Source organism: Bos mutus, chromosome 16 (genome assembly GCF_027580195.1).
Source record: "Bos mutus isolate GX-2022 chromosome 16, NWIPB_WYAK_1.1, whole genome shotgun sequence".
Lineage (NCBI taxonomy): Eukaryota > Metazoa > Chordata > Mammalia > Artiodactyla > Bovidae > Bos > Bos mutus.
Window position 1 is genome coordinate 55,606,194 of NC_091632.1, and position 22,895 is coordinate 55,629,088.

Consider the following 22,895-nt stretch of genomic DNA (forward strand, 5'->3'; position numbering starts at 1 on the left):
ACGGCAATCCTGTGAGGTATCAACATCTCTATTTTAGACTCAAGGAAATCAAGGCTCAGAGCTTAAAACCTTGCTCAAAGCCACACAGTAGGTAAGGGATAGTCAGGTTTTGAACTCATGTTCATCTGACTTCAAAGGCTCCTGACAGTCGGGACTTCCTTGGTAGTCAGTGGTTAAGAATCCACCCCCGGGAACATGGGTTTCATCCTTGACCCATCCTGGAAGATCTCACATTCTGCCAGCAACTAAGCTTGTGTGCTAAAACCACTGAGACAGTGCTCTAAAGCGGGCTAAGTCGCAACTACTGAAGCCCGCAGCTCCAGAGCCATGCTCTGCAACAAGACACCACTGCAACGCGAAGTCCACACGCTGCACCTAGAGTAGCCCCAACTTGCTGCAATTAGAGAAAGCCCACACTGCAACAAAAAGCACAGAAACGAAGAACCCACGCAGCGCAACAAAGACCCAGTATGCCCCCGGACCCCCAAAGACAGACATTGTCTTACAACAAAGGAAGTCTCATAAAGTTGGATTTCTGATCCCACAGCGAAAGCAACACTGGATATGAAGTTAGAAAACTAGGCAGGGTCTAGGTCACCAAAGCGGTTTAATAGTTGTCCGGATGTGATCTAGAGCTACCCTCAAACCATTTCCTGAATTCATTTTCTTTCTTCCTACTATTCCAGTCTAAGATAATCAACTTTGGTGGTAGATATGAATCAAAGGGGCCCTAACTATGTAATTGTTTTACTGCCCATTTCTATATCCTAGTTAACTGTCCCTCAGTGTGGTCATTTAATTTAATCACACATTAACTCTATGACATGTTTTGAATCTGTTCCCTGAGAAACTATGCCACTTTAGAAACCTTAATTAGGGGCTACACTACAGTGAGACATAACCACACTTGTGTCTAGTTATAAAGTTATCTAATCATATGTCTGCCTGATTCCTGAAGTATTTTCTGTAATATAGAGGAATGTTAAGGGACAGGACAGAATTGGTATCAACTGAGTATGTGCAAAGCAATATTTTCTATTAACGGACGAGAGTAAAAGCAGCAAACTACACAAGGGGGAAAGTAGATGTAATATGAGGTCATCACTACATTGTATCCCATTCAGAATTAATTATTATCAAATAAGCCTTTGCATGTTGTTTCAGCATACTCTTATCCAAATCTTATTTATCTCCTTTATGGCCATTTCAAATTCTTCTAGCTCCAGGAAGTCTTCAAGTTCTGTGCAAGCAGAATGAACTGCACCCAATCTTTCTCTGGGTACCAAGATGATTCACCTTACCATGGTACATATTGCTATAAACCATTAACATACATAAGACTATACGCTGTTGAGAACGACGACTTTCCTTTGTATCCTCAGTTTCTAGTTCAGTGTTTGATCTTCAACAAATAAGCAAAAGTCCGCTGAATGGATCAACTGTTCACAATTATCTTAAAATTCAACTACTCCGTTGATAATCAAAGACAGACAATTGCTAAAGGTCCCAGAATAAGTATAACTCATATTTTTTCCTAAATGTTGTAGCAACAGTTTAATGACTGGTATTTTCATAAAAAGTTATACAAATACAATTATACATAAAAGCATATAAAATACATAAGAGTTCATTCAGAACTGGAAATTTGTTTGCTTATGATCTGTTTTTTTTTGGGGGGGGGCGTAAAAACACATAGCACATGTCTATATTCACCAAACTGCATTGCTTTAAAAAATTATTGACAAAACATTTTTCTTGTCAATTTTTTTTTTATTGTGCTACTTGTGCAAAAGAATGAAATTGTTTTCTGAATTATGTTTAATTTAGATCTTTAAATTACTCATTTAACAAGTTCATTTAAATAAATTTAATATTCGGTAAAGGACAAGCAGCTTCAATACAAGTTTGATAATTATTATTTAAAAAATTAATAAAATGAAAGTCATAGTCAAACTTTCAACAAGGCAATGTAACATTTAACACTAACCTGACTAAAAGGCCGCACTCGTACTGCTACTTTCACACTCTCAGTACTTGGCATAGGCATTTTCATCATTTTCCCATTATTTGTACTGTTATTTGGTAGAAAAATAATGTAGAAGGTACACCGCTTATGCTTCACACTGAAACACTGAAAGCTTAGCCAACAAAAGCAGGCTGTTTCTAGACAATCAATTATTAATGGTCCATTCATTACACACTATCAATTACCTGTTATAATTTTACAATACTTATTTATTGATGAATTGTATAGCCCACATCAAGTATCACCACTTAATTGCACAGTCACATTGCAGAAAACAGAGTGGTTTTTCTTTTCCTTTTTCCACATCTACTCACACCCTTTACCCATCCTCAATACTCTGTGCCTGAGGTCCTATGAGAATTTGTCATTTTAAAACCTGAATGAATGTTAAGGGATTTCTGTGACTCAGTAGCAAGCTCCTTCACAGCGAGAACGTTTATAAAATTTGTTCAGACTTTTCATTCTATTAATATTAGGCACATACAAAGTGCACTGAATAGCCACAAAACAGCCTTTTAAAAAAAAAAAACACATTTCCTTTCTTACTACTCAAACCCCTTTAAGAAGTTGCTAGTGAGCAGTGAACCGGTCAGTCTAACCTGGATAATTAGTCTCTGAATAATTAAGAGACTTTAAAGATAATAGCCTTTAAACTTGCTGAACAAGAAATGCCAACATTATATTTAATCAATGCATTACTTGGAAAATTACTAATTTGAGGTAGAATACACAAAATATGTTAAACTACAAAAAAAGTGGCAGAATTACATGCCCATAATTCAATTTCAACATAGTAACAGCCTTCCTCAATTTAAGATTAGAAGTCTTAATCACAGAAGCAAAGTGCATAAATTATAAAATAGCAACTTAAAAAAAAAACAAAACAGTTCAGTCATCTTCAAACTGGTCTAATACTTTTAACTATAGACAAAGAAAACGGAACCAATATCTACTAGCATATAAAATCATTATTAAAACAGAAATCCCATCTCAAAAATCTAACAGACACAGACTACTGTAAAGTATACTTTATTTAACATTCCAATAAGCCATATTTACATATTATATAAATGTATGAAGTCTTATTATAAAATAGAAAAAACTGCCTGGACTAAAAGAATCACACTCCATATGGAGTTACTTTACTTATTGAAGACATTGTTTACAAAAATTTACAATAATTTATATAAATTATTTTCTTCCAAATTAATGATTTTTAATAATCCACACAATTCTGATGACTTTACAAATAGGTGTACATTAAAAAACTTGAAAAAATTACAGCATTTTTCTGCGTAGAACTTGCTTTGGAAAAGAAGACAACTTCTTCCTGCTCCTTCCAACAGTTTTTCCCGTTACTTCTGCAGTCTTTCTTGGTTTGCTCTTGACTCCATCAACTGGGCTTGCCAAGGGAGAAATCAGCTTAATTTCTACCGGGGGAGGTGACCAACTTTCTTTTTCTGTGTTTCTGAAATAAAGATACAACTCAAGTAAAAATAAACATGTTACACAGTATAAAATGTAGTCCACTTCCCAATATATGAAGAAATCTTAGGTATTACCTTTTTCTAGTGCTTTCATTTTATAAAGGAGAAGTAAAATAAAACTTTAGTCAAATAAACTAAGTTGAAGCACTTAAAGATTCACATGATAGAGATTATCATCTATGTTTGGGATCCTCAAAATAATTACTGTTTGCATTTTTGTTTAAATATTTCATATGCATTAATAAATACTACTGGTTTACAAGGAGGGGCCATAAGGAGAGCCCAGCAGGGCCATAAAATATATGAGAAATGGGAATTCTCAAATACTAGCAATTAGAAACTATGTCTGTATTCCAAAATATGAAGTAGTTTCCACATATACACAAAGCCAATTTATATGTAGTGTTATTAATTATAGTCAAAAGCTCTCATTAAATCAGTTTTTAAAGTAAGATAAAATGAATTACTTTGTACTTTTATGAAATTCAACCATATCCAAGCAAAATATATCCAAAATGGGAGTAATTTTGTGATGGATGAAGTTTTAATTGCTAATAGTGACATAATCACAGGACTTCTATGTTTTTAATGACTTTTATTGATAGTTTTATCCCTCTTCACTAAAGAAAAGGTGAAACATTGCACTCCCCTCCCCAAATTCATTGTGAAAAAACAAAGCTTTGTTGAGTATTCAACTACCCCCACCCTACTGAGCTTAGTCACGCAGTCGTGTCCAACTCTTTGTAACCCCACGGACAGCTCCTCTGTCCATGGGGATTCTCCAGGCAAGAATACTGGAGTGGGTTGCATACCCTCCTCCAAGGGATCTTCCCAACCCAGGAATCGAACCCAGGTCTCCCGCACTGCAGGTGGATGTTTTACCATCTGAGTCACCAGGGAAGCCCTTCACTCATCCTTTTTAAAGAAGGGGTTTTCATGCTATGTTAAAACGCATATTAAAAAGTAGAGACATTACTTGTACTGACAAAGGTCTATCTAATCAAAACTGTGGTTTTTCCAGTAGTCATGTATGGATGTGAGAGCTGGACTATAAAGAAAGCTGAGCACTGAAGAACTGATGCTTTTGAACTGCGGTGTTAGAGAAGATTTTTGAGAGTCCCTTGGACTGCAAGGAGATCCAACTAGTCCATCCTAAACATCAGTCCTGAATATTCACTGGAAGGACTGATGCTGGAACTGAAGCTCCAATACTTTGGCCACCTGATGCAAAGACTGATTTATCTGAAAAGACCCTGATGTTGGGAAAGATTGAAGGCGGGAGAAGAAGGGGACAACAGAGGATAAGATGGCTGGATGGCATCGCCGACTCAATGGACGTGAGTTTGGGTAAACTCCGGGAGTTGATGATGGACAGGGAGGCCTGGTGTGCTGGAGTCCATGGGGTTGCAAATAGTCAGACATGACTGAGCAACTGAACTGACTTTCATGCTATATAAGAAAGTAACCTTCTGCATTTAAATCTAGATGGTAATTGCAGCCATGAAATTAAAAGACGCTTACTCCTTGGAAGGAAAGTTATGACCGACCTAGATAGCATATTCAAAAGCAGAGACATTCCTTTGCCAACAAAGGTCCATCTAGTCAAGGCTATGGTTTTTCCTGTGGTCATGTATGGATGTGAGAGTTGGACTGTGAAGAAGGCTGAGCGCTGAAGAATTGATGCTTTTGAACTGTGGTGTTGGAGAAGACTCTTGAGAGTCCCTTGGACTGCAAGGAGATCCAACCAGTCCATTCTGAAGGACATCAGCCCTGGGATTTCTTTGGAAGGAATGATGCTAAAGCTGAAACTCCAGTCCTTTGGCCACCACATGCGAAGAGTTGACTCATTGGAAAAGACTCTGATGCTGGGAGGGATTGGGGGCAGGAGGAGAAGGGGACGACAGAGGATGAGATGGCTGGATGGTATCACCGACTCGATGGATGTGAGTTTGAGTGAACTCCGAGAGTTGGTGATGGACAGGGAGGCCTGGGGTGCTGCCATTCATGGGGTCACAAAGAGTTGGACACGACTGAGCGACTGAACTGAACTGAGTGCATGTAAATGCCCCAAAGAATGACCTTTTTCTGATGAGCTTCATTTCTCTCTTTTAAGTAGAGTCTTCACCAATATAATTTTATGAAACAAAACTGAAAATAAAAATTACAGCCTAGAAAAAGTCTTACTTGCTTGCTTGTTTTGTTTTTGCAGTCCTGATTCTTTTCACTTGTTGCTTTCCCACAGTTTCAGTTGTTTGACCATCATCTTCCTATGGGTTAAAATTTTTGAAAGATCAACATTAGCTAATTAAATATTCAAAATTTAAACTGGAAAAGTTCTATCCTGAGTCAAGGACTATAGTCAGACAGTGCTAAATGAATTTAACCTCAATAAATGATCAAATGGACTCTGTATTTTTTTGGTAGAAACCTTGGTCATCTAGGACAGCTCATTACCCCTCATCCCCACACGTTCAATTCATCTCCAAATCTTATCAGTCTTATTCTGGAGTCTTTCCATTGTCCACTGCGGTGTTCCACTGCCTCTGTCCAAATCCAGGCTCTGACTGCTGCATACGGATTAGACCACCATCAAATATTTTTTCCTCCCTAGAACTCATCTTCAATGGAATTACTTAAAACATGCACATGGTTATCTGCTGGCTTGTAAACAGCCCCACCCCCGTCCTCATGCACTGCAGGCCTCTGTGCTTTTGCATCTGCTGTCCTCTCTTCCAGCAGTGCCTGTCTCCTTTACCTTCTGTCTGCAGCGTTATCTGAGTATAAATGATTATCATGCTGTGAAATAATTATTTGTATTTTTGCCTCCTCAATTAAACTGAACTCCTGAAAAACAAGGAATCTGCCTGAATTATTTTTGCATCTTTGTCACTGCATAGTAATGGCTCATAGCAGATAATTCAAGAAATGCTCATGAATTAAGATTGGTAAATATAAAGGTCTCATGCTCATACTTAATCCATAAACTATTTTAAATGTAGAGTTACATGCAACTAGTCAACTGTGACACACTCTCTCCAAGTGCGGTCTGTGGATGACACTCCAGGGGGTCTGGGACCTGCATTTTAAATAAATACATTCAAGTAATGCTTATGGGACAGTACAGTTTTAAAACCTTTCCCATAGGCAATTTCAACTTCAGCTGCCAATAATACACCAAGAGTAATATACCAATCTATCTTAAAGCTAGGATCCCCAAAAGATAATTTTGGTCTTGGAGTATAAACACCTGCTGTTTTTGAAGAAGTTCACCTAGGAAGCACTGCTTAAAAAATAAAAGCATGCATACAAATAAAATCATGTATTTCTTACCAGTCCATCTGTATGTTTGGATGTATTCAATGGGTTTTTCCGCCTGGTCCTTAAAGCAGGAGGTGAGGAGACAAATTGAGAAGGTAAGTCTGAAACTAATTCTTGCAGCTGTGCAGGAGCCTCTATTTTTTTAGCTAAAGAAAGGCAAAAACAAAAAACAAAACACCATATATATGTATGTGCATTTTATATATATATATACACACACACACATATAAATTCAACTTACAAAAAAAGGTAACACCTGTGAAGCACGATTAAGGGAAATAAAGCAAGGCACAATAAAAGAGGTGAGGTACAGCATATTTGAAGGTTTGAAATAAGGTGAAGAAGGTTTGTGGCAAGTATACTATTGGTGCCATTTTTCCAACAGCACTTGCTAACTTCATGTCTGTCTGGCACATTGTGGTAATTCTCTCAATATTTCAAACTTTTCCACTATTAACTATATTTGCTATGGTAATCAGTGATCTCTGATTGTTGCAAAAAGATTAGACTCACTTAAAACTCAGATGATGATCAGCATTATTTTTCCAATGAGCTATTTTTAATACTATCACACAGGACTGTAGTATTGTGTAAACATGATTTTTATATGCACTGGGAAACCAAAAAAATTTGCGTGATATGCTTTGCTGTGATATTCACTTTATTATGATAGTAAGGAACCTAATCTGCAAATATTTCCATGGTGTTACTTCGTTCCTTAATTCCTACTTCTCCAGCTGCAAAGGGTTTTATTTTAAAAAGCGATTTTCTTAACAAAGTAGAACTCAAACTCTCTTTCCTTTCAGCTCATTCTGAGCCAGTTGTTCCAGGCAAGAGGAACATAAGTCCACAGCATAAAAGGAAAAAAGCAAGCAGAGAAAGTAATAATATAGAAAAAGATTGATAGGAAGATATTCCACAGAAAAACAGAAACAGTTTAAGAATTAGTTGAAAATATGTCATTAAAAATATTTATCACATTCTTGAATGAATCACCATTCATATTAATGGTGATTAGCAATGCAATTATGGAAGTGGCAGGGTACAGCTGAACCAGTCTGCCAGAAGTTCAATCCTAGCTTCTGGATTTATAAGCTGTGGTACCAAAACCAAGTCACCTACACCTCTCTGTGCCTCAGTTGCTATAATATTCATAATAGTGCTTTAACATTACTGTGAAGATTAAAGATTAGAATAATGTTAGTATATGGTAAGTGCTTTATAGATGCTTGTATGTTATATTATTAAAGAATATAAAGAATGTAATTTACCAATCTCCGAAAGAAAATTTCCAAATTATAGAGTTCAATATTATTTCATCTACTGGGACAATCAAGAGTTCTATGAAATGCCAAATTCTGCTCTTAAAGCATGTGATTCTTAATAAAAGAAAAAAGAGGAGTGAGGTCAGAAATAAAAGTCCTCTCTGCTCCCAGCTGACAAGTGGCATAAATAGCACTGGTAGTAATTCTCCTCTTTTGTAGGTAAAAAAACAGACAAACAAACCTATATTCTATAAAAAGGATACATTCTATTTTTCTCCTTCCAGGCTATCTGGAGCAACAGCCTCTTTGGCTTTTCAAAGACAAACTCATATTCCTCACTGAGTTTCCCTCTGCACCCAAAGGAACAAAAATGTATTATCACATGCAAAAATGTTTAGCTCCACATTCCTTCCATATGCTTCTAACAGCCAGACAAGAGTTGATTATATTTCTTTGTATGTCAGTTTCTTGCCCACTTCTGTAAGCTTCCTGGGGAAAAGTTCTGATGGTGAGAATTAAGGGCTAGGAAGTTCAAAAGTCCTATAGATTCAGTCCTATAGTAATGTACTGGTAAACAGCTTTCTGGGAAAGAAAACAACAACAACAACAAAAACACAGCTCTGACTTACAGCATTTGCCTATTTCGGTGCTATAAATGTTCCATGGTTGGCTCAAAAAAAATTCCTGAGTATTTAGCAATTGGCTCTCATCAGCCAGCGGGAATAGGCTCCAAGACACCACTATTTACTCATTATCTGGGTGTCATGGGTGCTCAGTTTCACTGAACTTCACTTTCTTCACTGTGGAAAAAAAGAATAATGGTACCTAAACTACACTGGGTTATACTGAGAATCAAATGAACTGATAAATGTATACCCTAGTATACACTCAGGCATATAAGCAAACCCTTCTTAAATATCTGCTGCTGAATAATGGAATTACAGAAAATCTACTGAAATGTCAAACTGTACATTCTTTTTAGCTAGTGCTTCTAAGATACGTGTTTGACATGTTTCAATTAAATAGAGGATGGCCTCCAGCTTTCTAATCATATAATATTTGTGTATCCACTCTTCTCTGTATCTCCTGTTGCTGCTGCTGCTAAGTCGCTTCAGTCGTGTCTGACTCTGTGCGACCCCACAGATGGCAGCCCACCAGGCTCCCCTGTCCCTGGGATCCTCCAGGAAAGAACACTGGAGCTCCTATCCCTCCCTAAAAAAGTTAGTAGGCACAAGGGACAAGAAGGAACTCTAAGAGTGTAGAACCTATAATCTAAGGGCAAAGTAAGAGAGCAAACGGACCTTGGCAGCAATTGCTTTGCTAAAGTAGTGAATACACACAAGAACCCTACAGAGTAGGCATTATTACCTTCACTATAAAGATGAGAAAACAAGATTCAGAAAGCTAGTTAAGAGGCAGAAATGAGAGATGTAAGTCCCAAACTTCTTACCTCTAACTCATCTTAGAAGGTACTTATTTTTAATACTAGAAAATCTGAAAATGATTCAAACACCTACCAGGAGAATGTTTGAGCTATCTGTGGCACGTAAGTGAGTTGAAATGCTACACACATTAACTTTTACACATTATCAATATGTAAAAAACAAAACACAAAACCATGAACACTCAGGGTTTTGAGGATATTTTCCAGTATCTGAAAAATGCTCATGAAATAAGTAGGAGGTGGGAGGAATAATATGTATACATACAAACTATTGTGCATTGGGTTTTATAAAAAAACTATATATCCAGCTAGAAGGATATATAAGCAGATGTAAACAGTGGTTACTGGTACTCTAGATGGCTAAATTAAATATTTTTAATTTCTAATTTTCTGTGGCAGGCATCTATTATTTTTATTATAGAAAAAAGTTACAGTTAAATGTATATGGATGAAGAATGTAAAGATAACAAAAATCAGAATTATTGAGGTGTTTGGCTATGATAGTCATGAAAAAAGTATGAGTTGTTAATGACATTCTTCTACCATTCATTGCTCTTTTTCATGTTAACTTTTATCTCACATAGTAGCTTAATAAAGTTAGCTAAAATCTCACATATTTGGTCATTTCACTTTCCTCCACGGAAAGACAGGCATAACCACACTTTCCTAACAGCATGAATAAACCAAAATAAAAATAAAAATGTACTCAAAAATGGCGGACGGGATGGGGAAAAGGAATGCCTAATAACTACAGATTCATTTTTAGAACAAATGATCAAATCTATAGCAAAGCATCCTTTTCTAGGCTCTTATGTAATATAACAACTTACACAAATACAATATATTTCAAGAGGTTTTTGCACAGCGAATGCTAAAGACAGAAAATTTTAGTTTGTGGATTTTTAAATGACTCATCTTTCTCTTGGCCTTCCTCAAGTCAGGAGGCAACTATACAGGATGTTCACCAATGCATTAAAAAATACATGCAAGAGTTCAGCACAACAGTCACCCACTTTACTTACACGTCCCTAATCTGCTTTATCAGCACCTTTTTAGATCTTTTTTCTTAACTGTCTCCCTCACTGAATTCTGCCCAAGAAATCTTAAAAGTGCAAATAAACTGTATATCTGTTTATGTACTTTATGTATATCTCTGCTTTATACATGGGCTTCCCTGGTGGCTCAGACAGTAAAGAATCTGCCTGCAAGACAGGAGACCTGGGGTTCAATCCCTGGGTTGGGAAGATCCCCTGAAGGAGGACATGGCAACCCACTCTAGTATTCTTGCCTGGAGATTCCATGGACAGAGGAGCTTGGCGGGCTACAGTCCAAGGGATGGCAAGGCCTAAGACATGCCTGAGCGACTAACAGACACACTATACATAAAGAGTGAGAGACTTCACTCCTGTTGAGATGGTATGAACTATACCTATCAAACAATACAATTAAAAGCTTGTATCATCAGTGAGGGAGGTTGGGCACGTAGCCTTGCCAGTTCATGGACAACAAGAAATATGGATTTAAATAATTTCTGTATCATAATCAAGATAATTCTACTGCTACTTCCCTTCAAAACAATTTGAAGTTGTGGACATCATCTGGAATATGAGACAAAAATGAAGGTTCTATCTGGGGAAAAACCAAAATCAAGTCACTTATGATATAAGGACAGAATGAAAAGAAATGATCCTATTCTAAAAAAAAATTAAACCTATGTCAAGTTAATTATAAGATTTAAAAAGTCACAATGAAGCAGAAAATTCTTGAATCTAAAAATAAACTTTAAAATTAAGATATTAATATTTTACTATTAAAAGATTAAAAAGTTTTTTTCAGGAGGGGAATTCCCTATAAATCATTTTTAGGAGATATGATCCAACAGTGCCTTAACAGTTTAAGCTGAAGACTTTAAATGAGATGGAAATTATTCTTCAAAAAAAAAAAAAAAAGTACCTTTCTCTTTCCTTGGAATCTTTGACACAGGAGGAGAAAATAAAAGAGACTCATTTTTTGGTTCAGAAAGGTCCGGCAACAAGATGGCCTTGGTAGATCTAGTCCGTGTGCTACGGGAAGATTTAGTCAAAGCAACTGTAGCAAGCAATCTTTCTTCTTGGGCATCTGGCTCTGTGTGTGCCGTTTCTTCATCTATGCACTTTTCTGGTATTGAACGTAATGAACGTTTCTGGCTTTGGTTTTCAGTCCTTTTTGTAAGCTTCTTCTTAGAGCTCATCACTGCAGCAACTTCCTCATTTGGCATGAAAACTGACTCTTCTAAAGTTGGTTTCCCAACATCAGTATTTTCACTTTTAGCTGGGGTGTTTCTTGTGGATCTCCTTTGGATGCTGAGACCTTCTCTCTTCTTGAGACTTCCTGCTTCTGTAACAGCCTTAGATTCTACATCTTCAGATGGATTGATTTTTCTTGGTCTACCACGTTTCCTAGGTGTAGCAGGTGTACCAAAATCTGCTTGAATAGTCAACTGGGAGGAATCAAGTTTGGAATCTTCTGTAACATCCAACGCACTAACTTCTTTCTTTTTAACCCTTTTACCACGTTGAATAGGCAGCTGTTGTTCAGCGGACTCCCCCTCTTGTTTATATCCTACACTTTCAGAAGCTTCCAAATGAGTACTTCTCAATTTTCTGGTACTTCTGCTAGGACCTGCTACTTTGCTGACCTTCAGATCATTTATAACTTCAACACTTTCCCGATTTTCTACAGATTTAGTTCTTCTAGGAGTCCTTTTTGTAGCAGATGAAAGCTTAACTTCTTTTCTAAAAGAACTTTCTTCAGTTGCTGCTTCCAACAGCTGAGATGATTTTAACCTTCTTAATTCCCTACCTGGAGTAACTTGTAATTCTTGTTCCACAGAATTAGCATTTTCTAATGTGTCTTGATTAACATCTTTTTTTCTCCTTCCTCTCCTAGGAGTAACAGCATTTTGAGGTATTTGCTGGTTATGAGATACTCCCTTGTCATCAGAACTGGCACTTTCCAGAGCCCCTGCAATTTCTTTTGTTTTCCTAGTTTTCTTTGTAACTGAAAGCCCCAGCATCTCAGGAGTAGCAACAGCGGCTGGCTCTTCCTGTTGTGCTGATTTGACATTCAGGTTTTGGACACGTCCTCTCTTGCGAGTTCTGGAGGAAATCATGTCATTAACCTCGCCGACATTTATAGTCTCTGTACTTGTTTCCTGAACAGTCTTAGTTGTAAAGTTGGCTAACTTGGTGGAACACTTTACCTTTTGGCTTATTAAAGGTATGTTTTCTTGAATGGACTGTTCCATTGTATCTGAAGTAATTTCTTTACTTCTTGTGTCTTTAATTACATCTAATAAATTTTCTGCAATTGCTACTTTAATTGGTTCAGGCACATATGGTAATGTCTCTACCCTCTGGGACTTCTGATCACTCATTATGACAGATGGCAAATCTGCAACATGCCTGTGATTCTCACTTTCCTCACTGCATACATGTTTTTCCTCAGTGGCTGCATTAGCTGCTTTAGCTAACACATCAGATGCTGCAGAATCATCTGTCTCTACTTCTCCTTCTTCACCTTCCAAAATCAAGGTAAAGTTGCTCTGTGCCACAAAATGTTCTCCATCCACCTCAGCAATGTCACACTCAGCAGAGTCTTTATTATCAGGTAAGTCACAAAACTGTTGCTCAATGGTATCAAAATTGTATTGAAGCTTAAGAGTTCCTGAGGGATACAACTCATTAAATGAAAGATTCCTAGCCTCTTGTCCTGAATCTTGACCTTCAAGCTTTTCATGTTCAATTACCTAAAATGAATTAAAGATAAGAGACTATTAACGTATATATTTTAACCTATAGCATAAATTTTTTTAAAGACCATCTCACCCTTGGTGTATGAATTGTTAAACATAAACTACATCAAAATGGCATATACTTATAGGTTTACTTTATTAAAATAGCCATTTAAGCAATCAGACTTTCTCACTCAGTCAAAATAACTAGATAGAAAAAGATCGAAACCCTGAATGGAATTAAAGTAGAAGTCTACATTTCCCTGGCTAAAAAAGACAGTCTTAACAAAAATGTTAAAAATTATTATGATGCTAACAGTTGCAATAATTAAGGATTTATTCTATTCTCACCCAAGGAAAAAAAAAATGAACTGGAGAAAAAGCAACAACCCCCAAACTATGTTCTAATGATAATCCCCAAATCACCTAACCACACTTTTCCTAAATAGCATGATCCCCGTAAGGTTGAAGAAGAGTTCACCTACATAAGCTCCCTTGGGCTAGACTCAATCCTCTTCCCTTTGCTGGGGCTGCATAAACCATGAAATTCCTAAGGCTTTCAAGTTCAGTACCTCTCTTGCAAGGGTTTGGTGGAAGAAGGAATGGTCCTTGCATTTACCTTTTGGTAAGGGAAGGGGAGAAAAAGGAGGAGGCAGAAAGTAACAGAGAGATCTCCTGACCAAGAAGGTAGAACATTACCACCCACCTAAACAATGACATTTTCCCACTACCCACACATTCACTGAAAGACTGGAAATACCCAGAAATGAGGATTCCCATTTACACTATGCCCACAAATTTTATTAGCTTCCTGGCTGAAGGAAAAGGGACTTTATCCATCTAATTCACAGTGAGAATACTCATGAAATTCAATATGGATAACCAAGACATTTTTATGAGTTAAACTTCCCAACTACTATACAATCATAAATAACTAGAAGAGATTATTTTTCTTCACCTTAAATTCACTTATCATGCAAAACTTACTTGTTGATAATAGATTTGGTGGGATTTTTAGGACACGTAAGTCATATTAAATAGCAAAAAAAATCCCACCTTTCTGGAGTATATAAGAATTTAAACCCCAGGCAGCAGAATATCATTTTCCCAAAAGTATGAAGGGAGGGGAGATGGTAAAGAATTCTATTTAACTGTACTCAACTATTTTCAGATATATGCTCTGGATAGCTGTGATGTCATGCATGTTTCAAGAGTAGCTAATATGTTTTCTTATGGCCAAAAGACCTTCCATTTGAACTGGATACTGAGTGAAAATTATTAAAACTGTGACTTCTTTAACACAGTCTTTTGGTTTTCATGAAACCAATTTCTTAAAGGATGATCTCTATAATTCCACAATGTATTTTATATACCTTTTCAAACACAGATTTTTATAAAGGGATTTCTACATAGTAGTGAAATGCATGAATACATTACATTAGAGCTATGGTCTGAAACCTAACTAAACCAACACTGAGAGACTGACAAGGAAATAAAAAATAATTTTTTTTACATGAATTTCTTGAGTATCAGGAGGATCATCAGAAATTGGAGTCTTTTCTTCTGGTAAGTCAACACTTGCTTTTAGTACATCAACTTCTATTTCATGATCTTCTTTTAAGTTCAACTCTACTTCCTGGTCAAGCCTATGTTCAGAGACTACAGGGCTTTCAGAGGTAACAGGCCCAGATCTTCCACTATCACCAGGGACTTCGGGCATGGCTGAAAAAAAAATGAGAGTTAATCTTCCATGTTTTAAACTAATTAAAAAAAGATATATACACAACTGGGGAAGCACACAGAAGAGGAAAGGCTGCACTGCACTTAACGTTTCCTTGAACAACTGTCAAGAGTGTCAAAACGTTTCTAACAGCTTCGAAGAGGAAAAGCCTACGAGGGTCTATACAGTACTCCTCCTTCATCAGTATCCACTCACTCAGTTTAGACAATACGCATTTGCTTTTCAAAAAGATAAAATATAAACAATAAAAAATTAAAAACCTGTGTACACCTGTTGACCTAGCAAGGCCATGTTTGGGAATCTATGTGAAAGAAATACTGACACAGAACATGTGAAGATGTATACACAGTAATATTCACTGCAGAAATGAAATAGCAAAACAAACTCATTTCTGAACAGCCAGTGTCTAACTGAGAAGACACTCAAAAAAAAAAAAAAAAGGCAAGGAAGAAGAAAGAAAATTCACTGGGGAAAAAAATGTCAAATTAACTCCACATATCTGTTTATCTTCCCTGGAGCAAATTCAGATGTTTGTGATTATTTTCTAATAACAATAAGCCAATCTCGGCTGTAAGTTATCACAAACACAGAATATATATGGAAGTAACCCTGTGTAGATACCTGAAACCCAGAAGGTCAAAAACCAGGTATACAGCCTTGGGTGGGGACCGGTAATTTACTTTTTTCCTCTTTAAATACGTCCACAAAAACCATTCTAAGACTTCTACTGTTAGAACTACAGAGTGTTTTACAAGCAACCAACTGCTCTGATAGCTGACACGCTTCCTCAGAATTCTATTTTTAGCTAGGGAAACAACTGGAGAGGCGTAACATATAACAGTCTGGACTGTGATCCAGATTCTTTTGCTCTAAGAATAGAACACTCTTTAGACAAAACACTGAAGTGAAATGATTCTGAAGTCAAAACAATACATACATTTATTGTTACCTGCTGTAACTGCAGAGGTATAGGCTTCAACAGAGACCAGTCCTTCGTCTAAAACAGGTACTGTGGACTTCAGGCTGAGGAGTTCCCTTCAGGGAGAGAAACATATACTTCAGTGTCTAAGAAGATCCCATCTGTTCTGACCTGCTTTAATCCTACCCCAACTCCTACTTTTAAAACCAATGTTCAGAGAATATACAATGCAAGTACATTCTGAATAATACAACTATATAATTTACAAGTGAATTTAGAAACAAGTAATGTTGTATTTGTTTTTCTTATTTTCTAATATTTTACTTTGTTGAAAATAATGGCATAACCTTAAACTACAAATAAAATGATTTTAAAATGCTGGTCAGTATAAATTACATGGATGTCAATTTTTAATTATCAGTGGCAACATTTTTCAAATAAACCCGTCAAATAGTATGGACATTTCCCCTATATACTCAGTAGATTCAATATTTTAAGGCCAACTGGAAAAAGTATGATAAATGACTCAGAATGGGAGACCAATGTAACCTCTACTAATCTACTTGACGAAAGTTCTAGGAAGAGTTGACAGTGGTCCCTTTGTATTCTGAGGTGGCCTTCCCCTGAAGCCAACTAAAGCATGCTGACTTTTAAAATGGGACAAATAAATTATAAAGTTCAAGAAAAAGTATGCATTTGGAATATGTACACATTTATTTATAGGTATATTTGTAAGACTTATCTTAATCACAATGTTTACAGTAAGGATAACCAAGAACCAACAACAAAATAAGTTTACATTTAAAAAGGAACTAGCTTGCCAAGATGTTGAATATTCGCCTAGATTGACACTGATGAATGCCAAATTTCTGATCAAGTGACTGCTTTTTGATTTGTTGTTGCTGTAATCCACTGAACCCATTATAATTTATACTAATTTTCATTAAAAATTTTAAAACCTTAGAATTAAATAACAATCTTGATAATCCTTTCGTACTATTTTCTCCCTCCTTTTCCATGAAGGACTGGCAAAGTTGCAGTTTCCACGATTTCTCTCTCAGAAGTGAAGAATATGACTGAGTTAAATGTATGAGAGGTGATGATTATAATACTGTTTTATGGATGGTCTGTGAAATCACTCTCAGAACTTACAGTGAAGCATTTACAGTATCTTAAATTGTCATGTTTTATGTGGGTTAATCTTAGTAAATTATACCCTTACAACTTCTTGATAATTGAAGCTGCAATTTTTTATTATATTCTCTACAATTGCATTACTCCAAAGTGCTGATACACAATGCGTCCAGTCTTGCAATGAGATAAGGAGTTTATGCCAGAAGGTCAATCAACTACCTCAATGGTTAGTTCACCTAACTTCCAAAAAGGCTATTGATAAGTATTTTAATAGAAGCTGCTATCTTGCTGCAGACCATAAAGTCTTCAGTAACTAGCATCAACTTTATTAGTCCACACTTTAAGTAGCACTGTCCTACATCACCTAGTATACTGGCTGAATGTGTTAAGTGCTAAATGAAACTGAAGAACTGGCAGCATAATAGTTCAAGCTGTCACTGAAAAACAATAACTTTTAACTTGAGTCTTGTAGCAACCAAATGGCAAGGATCAATACTGTCTCTGAACCATCTCCCTTATGATCTGCCTTGGTGCTATAGGATACATACCAGATTACTCTGAGACCACTGAAAGCAGGAGAGCATGGAAGAATGTGTGGCCGTAAGTGAAACTTTTGTTTTTCAACGAAAATAATATTCTTTGGTGATTCTAAAGAGTTCTGCCTCAATTTATCATGTCTCTGTATGTTTAGGAAACATTTGGTATCGTTTCATAATAACTACTAAATAACACTGAGTTGTACAAATGAATTTCCTACATAACAGATACAGTACCAAAATGGAAATGACAGAGACAAAGAAAGATCTAAATAAGAGTTAATCTATGCATGGAACAAATACCAATATTTACTACTGTTTCACAGCTTCATTAAACATTATCAATATTTGAAATTTTCTCTATAAACTTACTCTTCCCGGACTGATGGTACACAAAGAGAAGCTTCAACTCCTTGAATGGGGCTTAAGTGATTTAATTCTGAAAGCACACCCTCCACAACTAAGCCATCCTTTGCTTCTGCATCTTCTAAAGTGCCTGTAAATAATACAGTTATGAACATATATATTTACTAAATGTTTAGCAATTACTTACAGTCTTGGCTTATTACCTTTTAGTAAGTTGTTGGGTCTGCTTTTTTGTATACTTTTAGTTTATTCCTTTGGCATCAGACTACCAGTTCCTTCTAATTCTCTGAGCCTAGGCCAAACCCCACCCCAATCCCCTCTTTCATCTTTAACTAATACTTTTGGCTTAACGGGTTATCAACTAGCTGAGCTAGCAAGATTCAAATCTAGCTGATTTCACTCTAAAGTCTGTGCTATATAATACTCCCCACAAAACAATAAAAATGTCTATTTGAGACCACCTCATCATTTTAGGACTAGTCAATGAAAACACTATATTCACTGGAAAGACTGAGGCTGAAGTTGAAGCTCCAATACTTTGGGCACCTGATGTGAAGAACTGACTCATTTGAAAAGACCCTGAAGCTGGGAAAGATTGAAGGTAAGAGAAGGGGATGACAGAGGATGAGATGGATGGATGGCATTACTGACTCAATGAGTCTGAGTACTGAATAGCCCCTGGGAGTTGGTGATGGACAGGAAAGACTGGCATGCTGAGGTCCATGGGGTCGCAAAGAGTCAGACATGACTGGCAACTGAACTGAGTCAAAATACTGCCAATAACATCTTCATCAAACAGTTACCATTCAAATATTTTAGTGGAACACAGCACATCAAAAGAGTATGTGAACTTCTAAAGATACACTATTTATAAAGACAGTCCTAAATTCTTAGATTACGATTATACAGTGCAAGTGACAAATAGATTCAAAGAATTAGATCTGATAGACAGAGTGCCTGAAGAACTATGGATGGAATTTCGTGACATTGTTCAGGAGGCAGGGATCAAGACCATCCCCAAGGAAAAGAAATGCAAAAAGGCAAAATGGCTGTCTGAGAAGGCCTTACAAATAGCTGTGAATAGAAGAGAAATGAAGGGCAAAGGAGAAAAGGAAAGATATACATATTTGAATGCAGAGTTCCAAAGAATAGCAAGGAGATAAGAAAACCTTCTTCAATGATCAATGCAAAGAAATAGAGGAAAACAATAGAATGGGAAACACTAGAGATCTCTTTAAGAAAATTAGAGATACCAAGGGGACATTTCATGCAAAGAACGGCTCAATAAAGGACAGAAATGGTAAGGACCTAACAGAAGCAGAAGATATTAAAAAGAGGTGGCAAGAATACACAGAAGAACTACACAAAAAAGATCTTCACGACCCAGATAATCCTGATGGTGTGATCACCAACCTAGAGCCAGACATCCTGGAATGTGATGTCAAGTGGGCCTTAGGAAGCATCACTAAACAAAGCTAGTGGAGGTGATGGAATTCCAGTTGAGCTACTTCAAATCCTAAAAGATGATGCTGTGAAAGTGCTTTTAATATACCAGCAAATTTGGAAAACTCAGCAGTGGCCACAGGACTGGAAAAGGTCAGTTTGCATTCCAATCCCAAAGAAAGGAAATGCCAAAGAATGCTCAAACTACCACACAACTGCACTCATCTCACACACTAGTGAAGTAATGCTCAAAATTCTTCAAGCTAACTTCAACAGTACGTGAACTGTGAACTCCAGATTTTCAAACTGGATTTAGAAAAGGCAGAGGACCCAGAGATCAAATTGCCAACATCCGCTGGAACATCAAAAAAGCAAGAGAGTTCCAGAAAAATATCAATTTCTGCTTCATTGACTATGCCAAAGCCTTTGACTGTGTGGACCACAACAAACTCTGGAAAATTCTTAGAGATGAGAATACCAGACCATCTGACCTGCCTCTTGAGAAATCTATATGTAGGTCAGGAAGCATCAGTTAGAAGTGGACATGGAACAACAGACTGGTTCCAAATAGGAAAAGGAGTACGTCAAGCCTGTATATTGTCACCCTGCTTATTTAACTTATATGCAGAGTACATCATGAGAAATGCTGGGCTGGGTGAAGCACAAGCTGGAATCAAGACTACCAAGAGAAATATCAGTAACCTCAGATATGCAGATGACACCACCCTTATGGCAGAAAGTGAAGAAGAACTAAGAAGCCTCTTGATGAAAGTGAAAGAGGAGAGAGAAAAAGTTGGCTTAAAATTCAACATTCAGAAAACGAAGATCATGGCATCTGGTCCCATCACTTCATGGCAAATAGATGGGGAAACAGTGGAAACAGTGAGAGACTTTATTTTTTTGGGTTCCAAAATGACTGCAGATGGTGACTGCAGCCATGCAATAAACAGACGCTTGCTCCTTGGAAGGAAAGTTATTACCAACCTAGATAGCATATTGAAAAGCAGACATTACTTTGCCAACAAAGGTCTGTCTAGTCAAAGCTATGGTTTTTCCAGTGGTCATCTATCGATATGAAAGTTGGACTATAAATAAAGCTGAGTGCCAAAGAACTGATGCTCTTGAACTATGGTGTTGGCGAAGACTCTTTAGAGTCCCTTCGACTGCAAGGAGATCCAACCAGTCCATCCTAAAGGAAATCAGTCCTCAATATTCACTGGAAGGACTGATGTTGAAACTCCAATACTCTGGCCACCTGATGCGAAGAATTGACTCATTTGAAAAGATCCTGATGCTGGGAAAGATTGAAGGCAGGAGGAGAAGGGGATGACAGAGGATGAAATGGCTGGACGGCATCACTGACTCAATGGACATGAGTGTGAGCAGCCTCCGGGAGTTGGTGATGGACAGGGAGGCCTGGCGTGCCACAGTCCCTGTGATCACAAAGAGTCGGACATGACTGAGCAACTGAACTGAAATTCTTAAAGCAATTAATAATGTGTTCAGTTTAGTTCAGTCGCTCAGTCGTGTCCGACTCTTTGAGACCCCATGAATCACAGCACACCAGGCCTCCCTGTCTGTCACCAACTCCCAGAGTTCATTCAAACCCATGTCCATCGAGTCAGTGATGCCATCCAGCCATCTCATCTTCTGTTGTCCCCTTCTCCTCCTGCCCTCAATCCCTCCCAGCATCAGGGTCTTTTCCAATGAGTCAACTCTTCACATGAGGTAGCCAAAGTACTGGAGTTTCAGCTTCAACATCAGTCCTTCCAAAGAACACCCAGGACTGATCTCCTTTAGGATAGACTGGTTGGATCTCCTTGCATCCAAGCGACTCTCAAGAATCTTCTCCAACACCACAGTTCAAAAGCATCAATTCTTCGGCGCTCAGCTTTCTTCATAGTCCAACTCTCACATCCATACATGATCACAGGAAAAACCATAGCCTTGACTAGACGGACCTTTGTTGGCAAGGTAATATCTCTGCTTTTGAATATGCTATCTAGGTTGGTCATAACTTTCCTTCCAAGGAGTAAGCGTCTTTTAATTTCATGGCTGCAGTCACCATCTGCAGTGATTTTGGAGCCCATAAAAATAAAGTCTGACACTGTTTCCACTGTTTCCCCATCTATTTCCCAAGAAGTGATGGGACCAGATGCCATGATCTTAGTTTTCTGAATGTTGAGCTTTAAGCCAACTTTTTCACTCTCCTCTTTCATCAAGAGGCTTCTTAGTTCCTCTTCACTTTCTGCCATAAGGGTGGTGTCATCTGCATATCTCAAGTTATTGATATTTCTCCCGGCAATCTTGATTCCAGCTTGTGCTTCCTCCAGCCCAGCGTTTCTCATGATATACTCTGCATATAAGTTAAATAAGCAGGGTGACAATATACAGCCTTGACGTACTCCTTTTCCTGTTTGGAACCAGTCTGTTGTTCCATGTCCAGTTAATAATGTGTACGTTTATCAAATAAAGACAGTATTAGCCCCAACTTCACTGGATTCACATTTTAAGAAACCTTAGTTCAGCTTAGGCAGAAAATATTTTCCCAAAGAAACCATTATGACACACATTTTTACACTGGTTTTACAGATTTAAAGATAGGAATTATCTTTAAATAAGCTTGTTAAATCTGCAGGAGTAAGAAAGATAAACATAGACTAAGTTTTCTGATCCACCAATTCTAAGCAAAGTTTCTCCCTTCTTGTGTTCCACTGGTTCCTACTGTGTCTCCCACCATAACATTTATCAAACTGCGTTGTACGCACTTGTTTGATTTAATCCACAATCCACTCCAGTAATCTTGCCTGTATAATTCCATGGACAGAGGAGCCTGGCAGGCTACAGTCCATGGGGTTGCAAAGAGTCAGGTATGACTGAGCAACTCTCACTCACTCACTAGACTTTACATTACATGCAGGCAAGTGCCATGTCTACTTAGTTTATCCTTAACATCTAGCACATTTTTATTCTTTATCCTCTACTTTATTTATCCTTAATACCTAACACACACACAAAACAGGACCCTGTCCGTTGCACAAGATTAGGGGCTCAAACATTTTTTGATAAATGAATATAAAGACAATAGATTCATGGGTCTTTGGACATTTATTTTCACTTTCTAGTGATTATTTTGGAGGCAGGGATGGAGAGCAGAATGAACTTCGTTTCCTAAGCAGCTTTCCAGAAAGTTGAGGCTTCTGGATGGGTAAGTTAACGTAGTCTTTAAAGGTAGTATTATTATTTCTCATAACTATAGGAAGATGTTAAGTCACACTGATATTTGACATTGCTTCCTTAATCATTACTGTTCTTTTCTAAATTTCATCTCCAAATGAAAACAGAACACACATTAAGTTCTCCTCTTCTCAAACCTCATACATACTTATAATCAAAGTTTGTAAGTGGAAAGAATAAGATATGTGTACTCTTGCTAGAACCTAC

General features: G+C 37.3%; 2 protein-coding genes across 4 annotated transcripts in view; both read right to left on the reverse strand.

Annotated features, from left to right (window-relative positions):
* The window catches only part of KIF28 (Kinesin-like protein KIF28P), an 82,454-nt gene extending 80,260 nt beyond the window's left edge, over positions 1-2,194 (reverse strand). The window contains exon 1 of the mRNA XM_005893392.2: positions 1,988-2,194. Within this exon, the coding sequence (XP_005893454.2) occupies positions 1,988-2,194 (207 nt within the window). The remainder of the gene's footprint in view (positions 1-1,987) is intronic.
* Positions 1,524-22,895, reverse strand: part of AHCTF1 (AT-hook containing transcription factor 1) — a 94,720-nt gene continuing 73,348 nt past the window's right edge. For 2 of the 3 annotated variants that reach the window (XM_070385380.1, XM_070385378.1), the window contains exons 30-36: positions 18,015-18,138; positions 15,991-16,088; positions 14,826-15,034; positions 11,494-13,327; positions 6,844-6,977; positions 5,698-5,780; positions 1,524-3,494 (exon numbers count right to left, since the gene is read on the reverse strand). In XM_070385380.1, coding sequence (XP_070241481.1) covers positions 3,305-3,494; positions 5,698-5,780; positions 6,844-6,977; positions 11,494-13,327; positions 14,826-15,034; positions 15,991-16,088; positions 18,015-18,138 — 2,672 coding nt within the window. In that variant the 3' untranslated portion in view covers positions 1,524-3,304. The remainder of the gene's footprint in view (positions 3,495-5,697; positions 5,781-6,843; positions 6,978-11,493; positions 13,328-14,825; positions 15,035-15,990; positions 16,089-18,014; positions 18,139-22,895) is intronic. The other variant, XM_070385379.1, reaches the window with a different exon arrangement.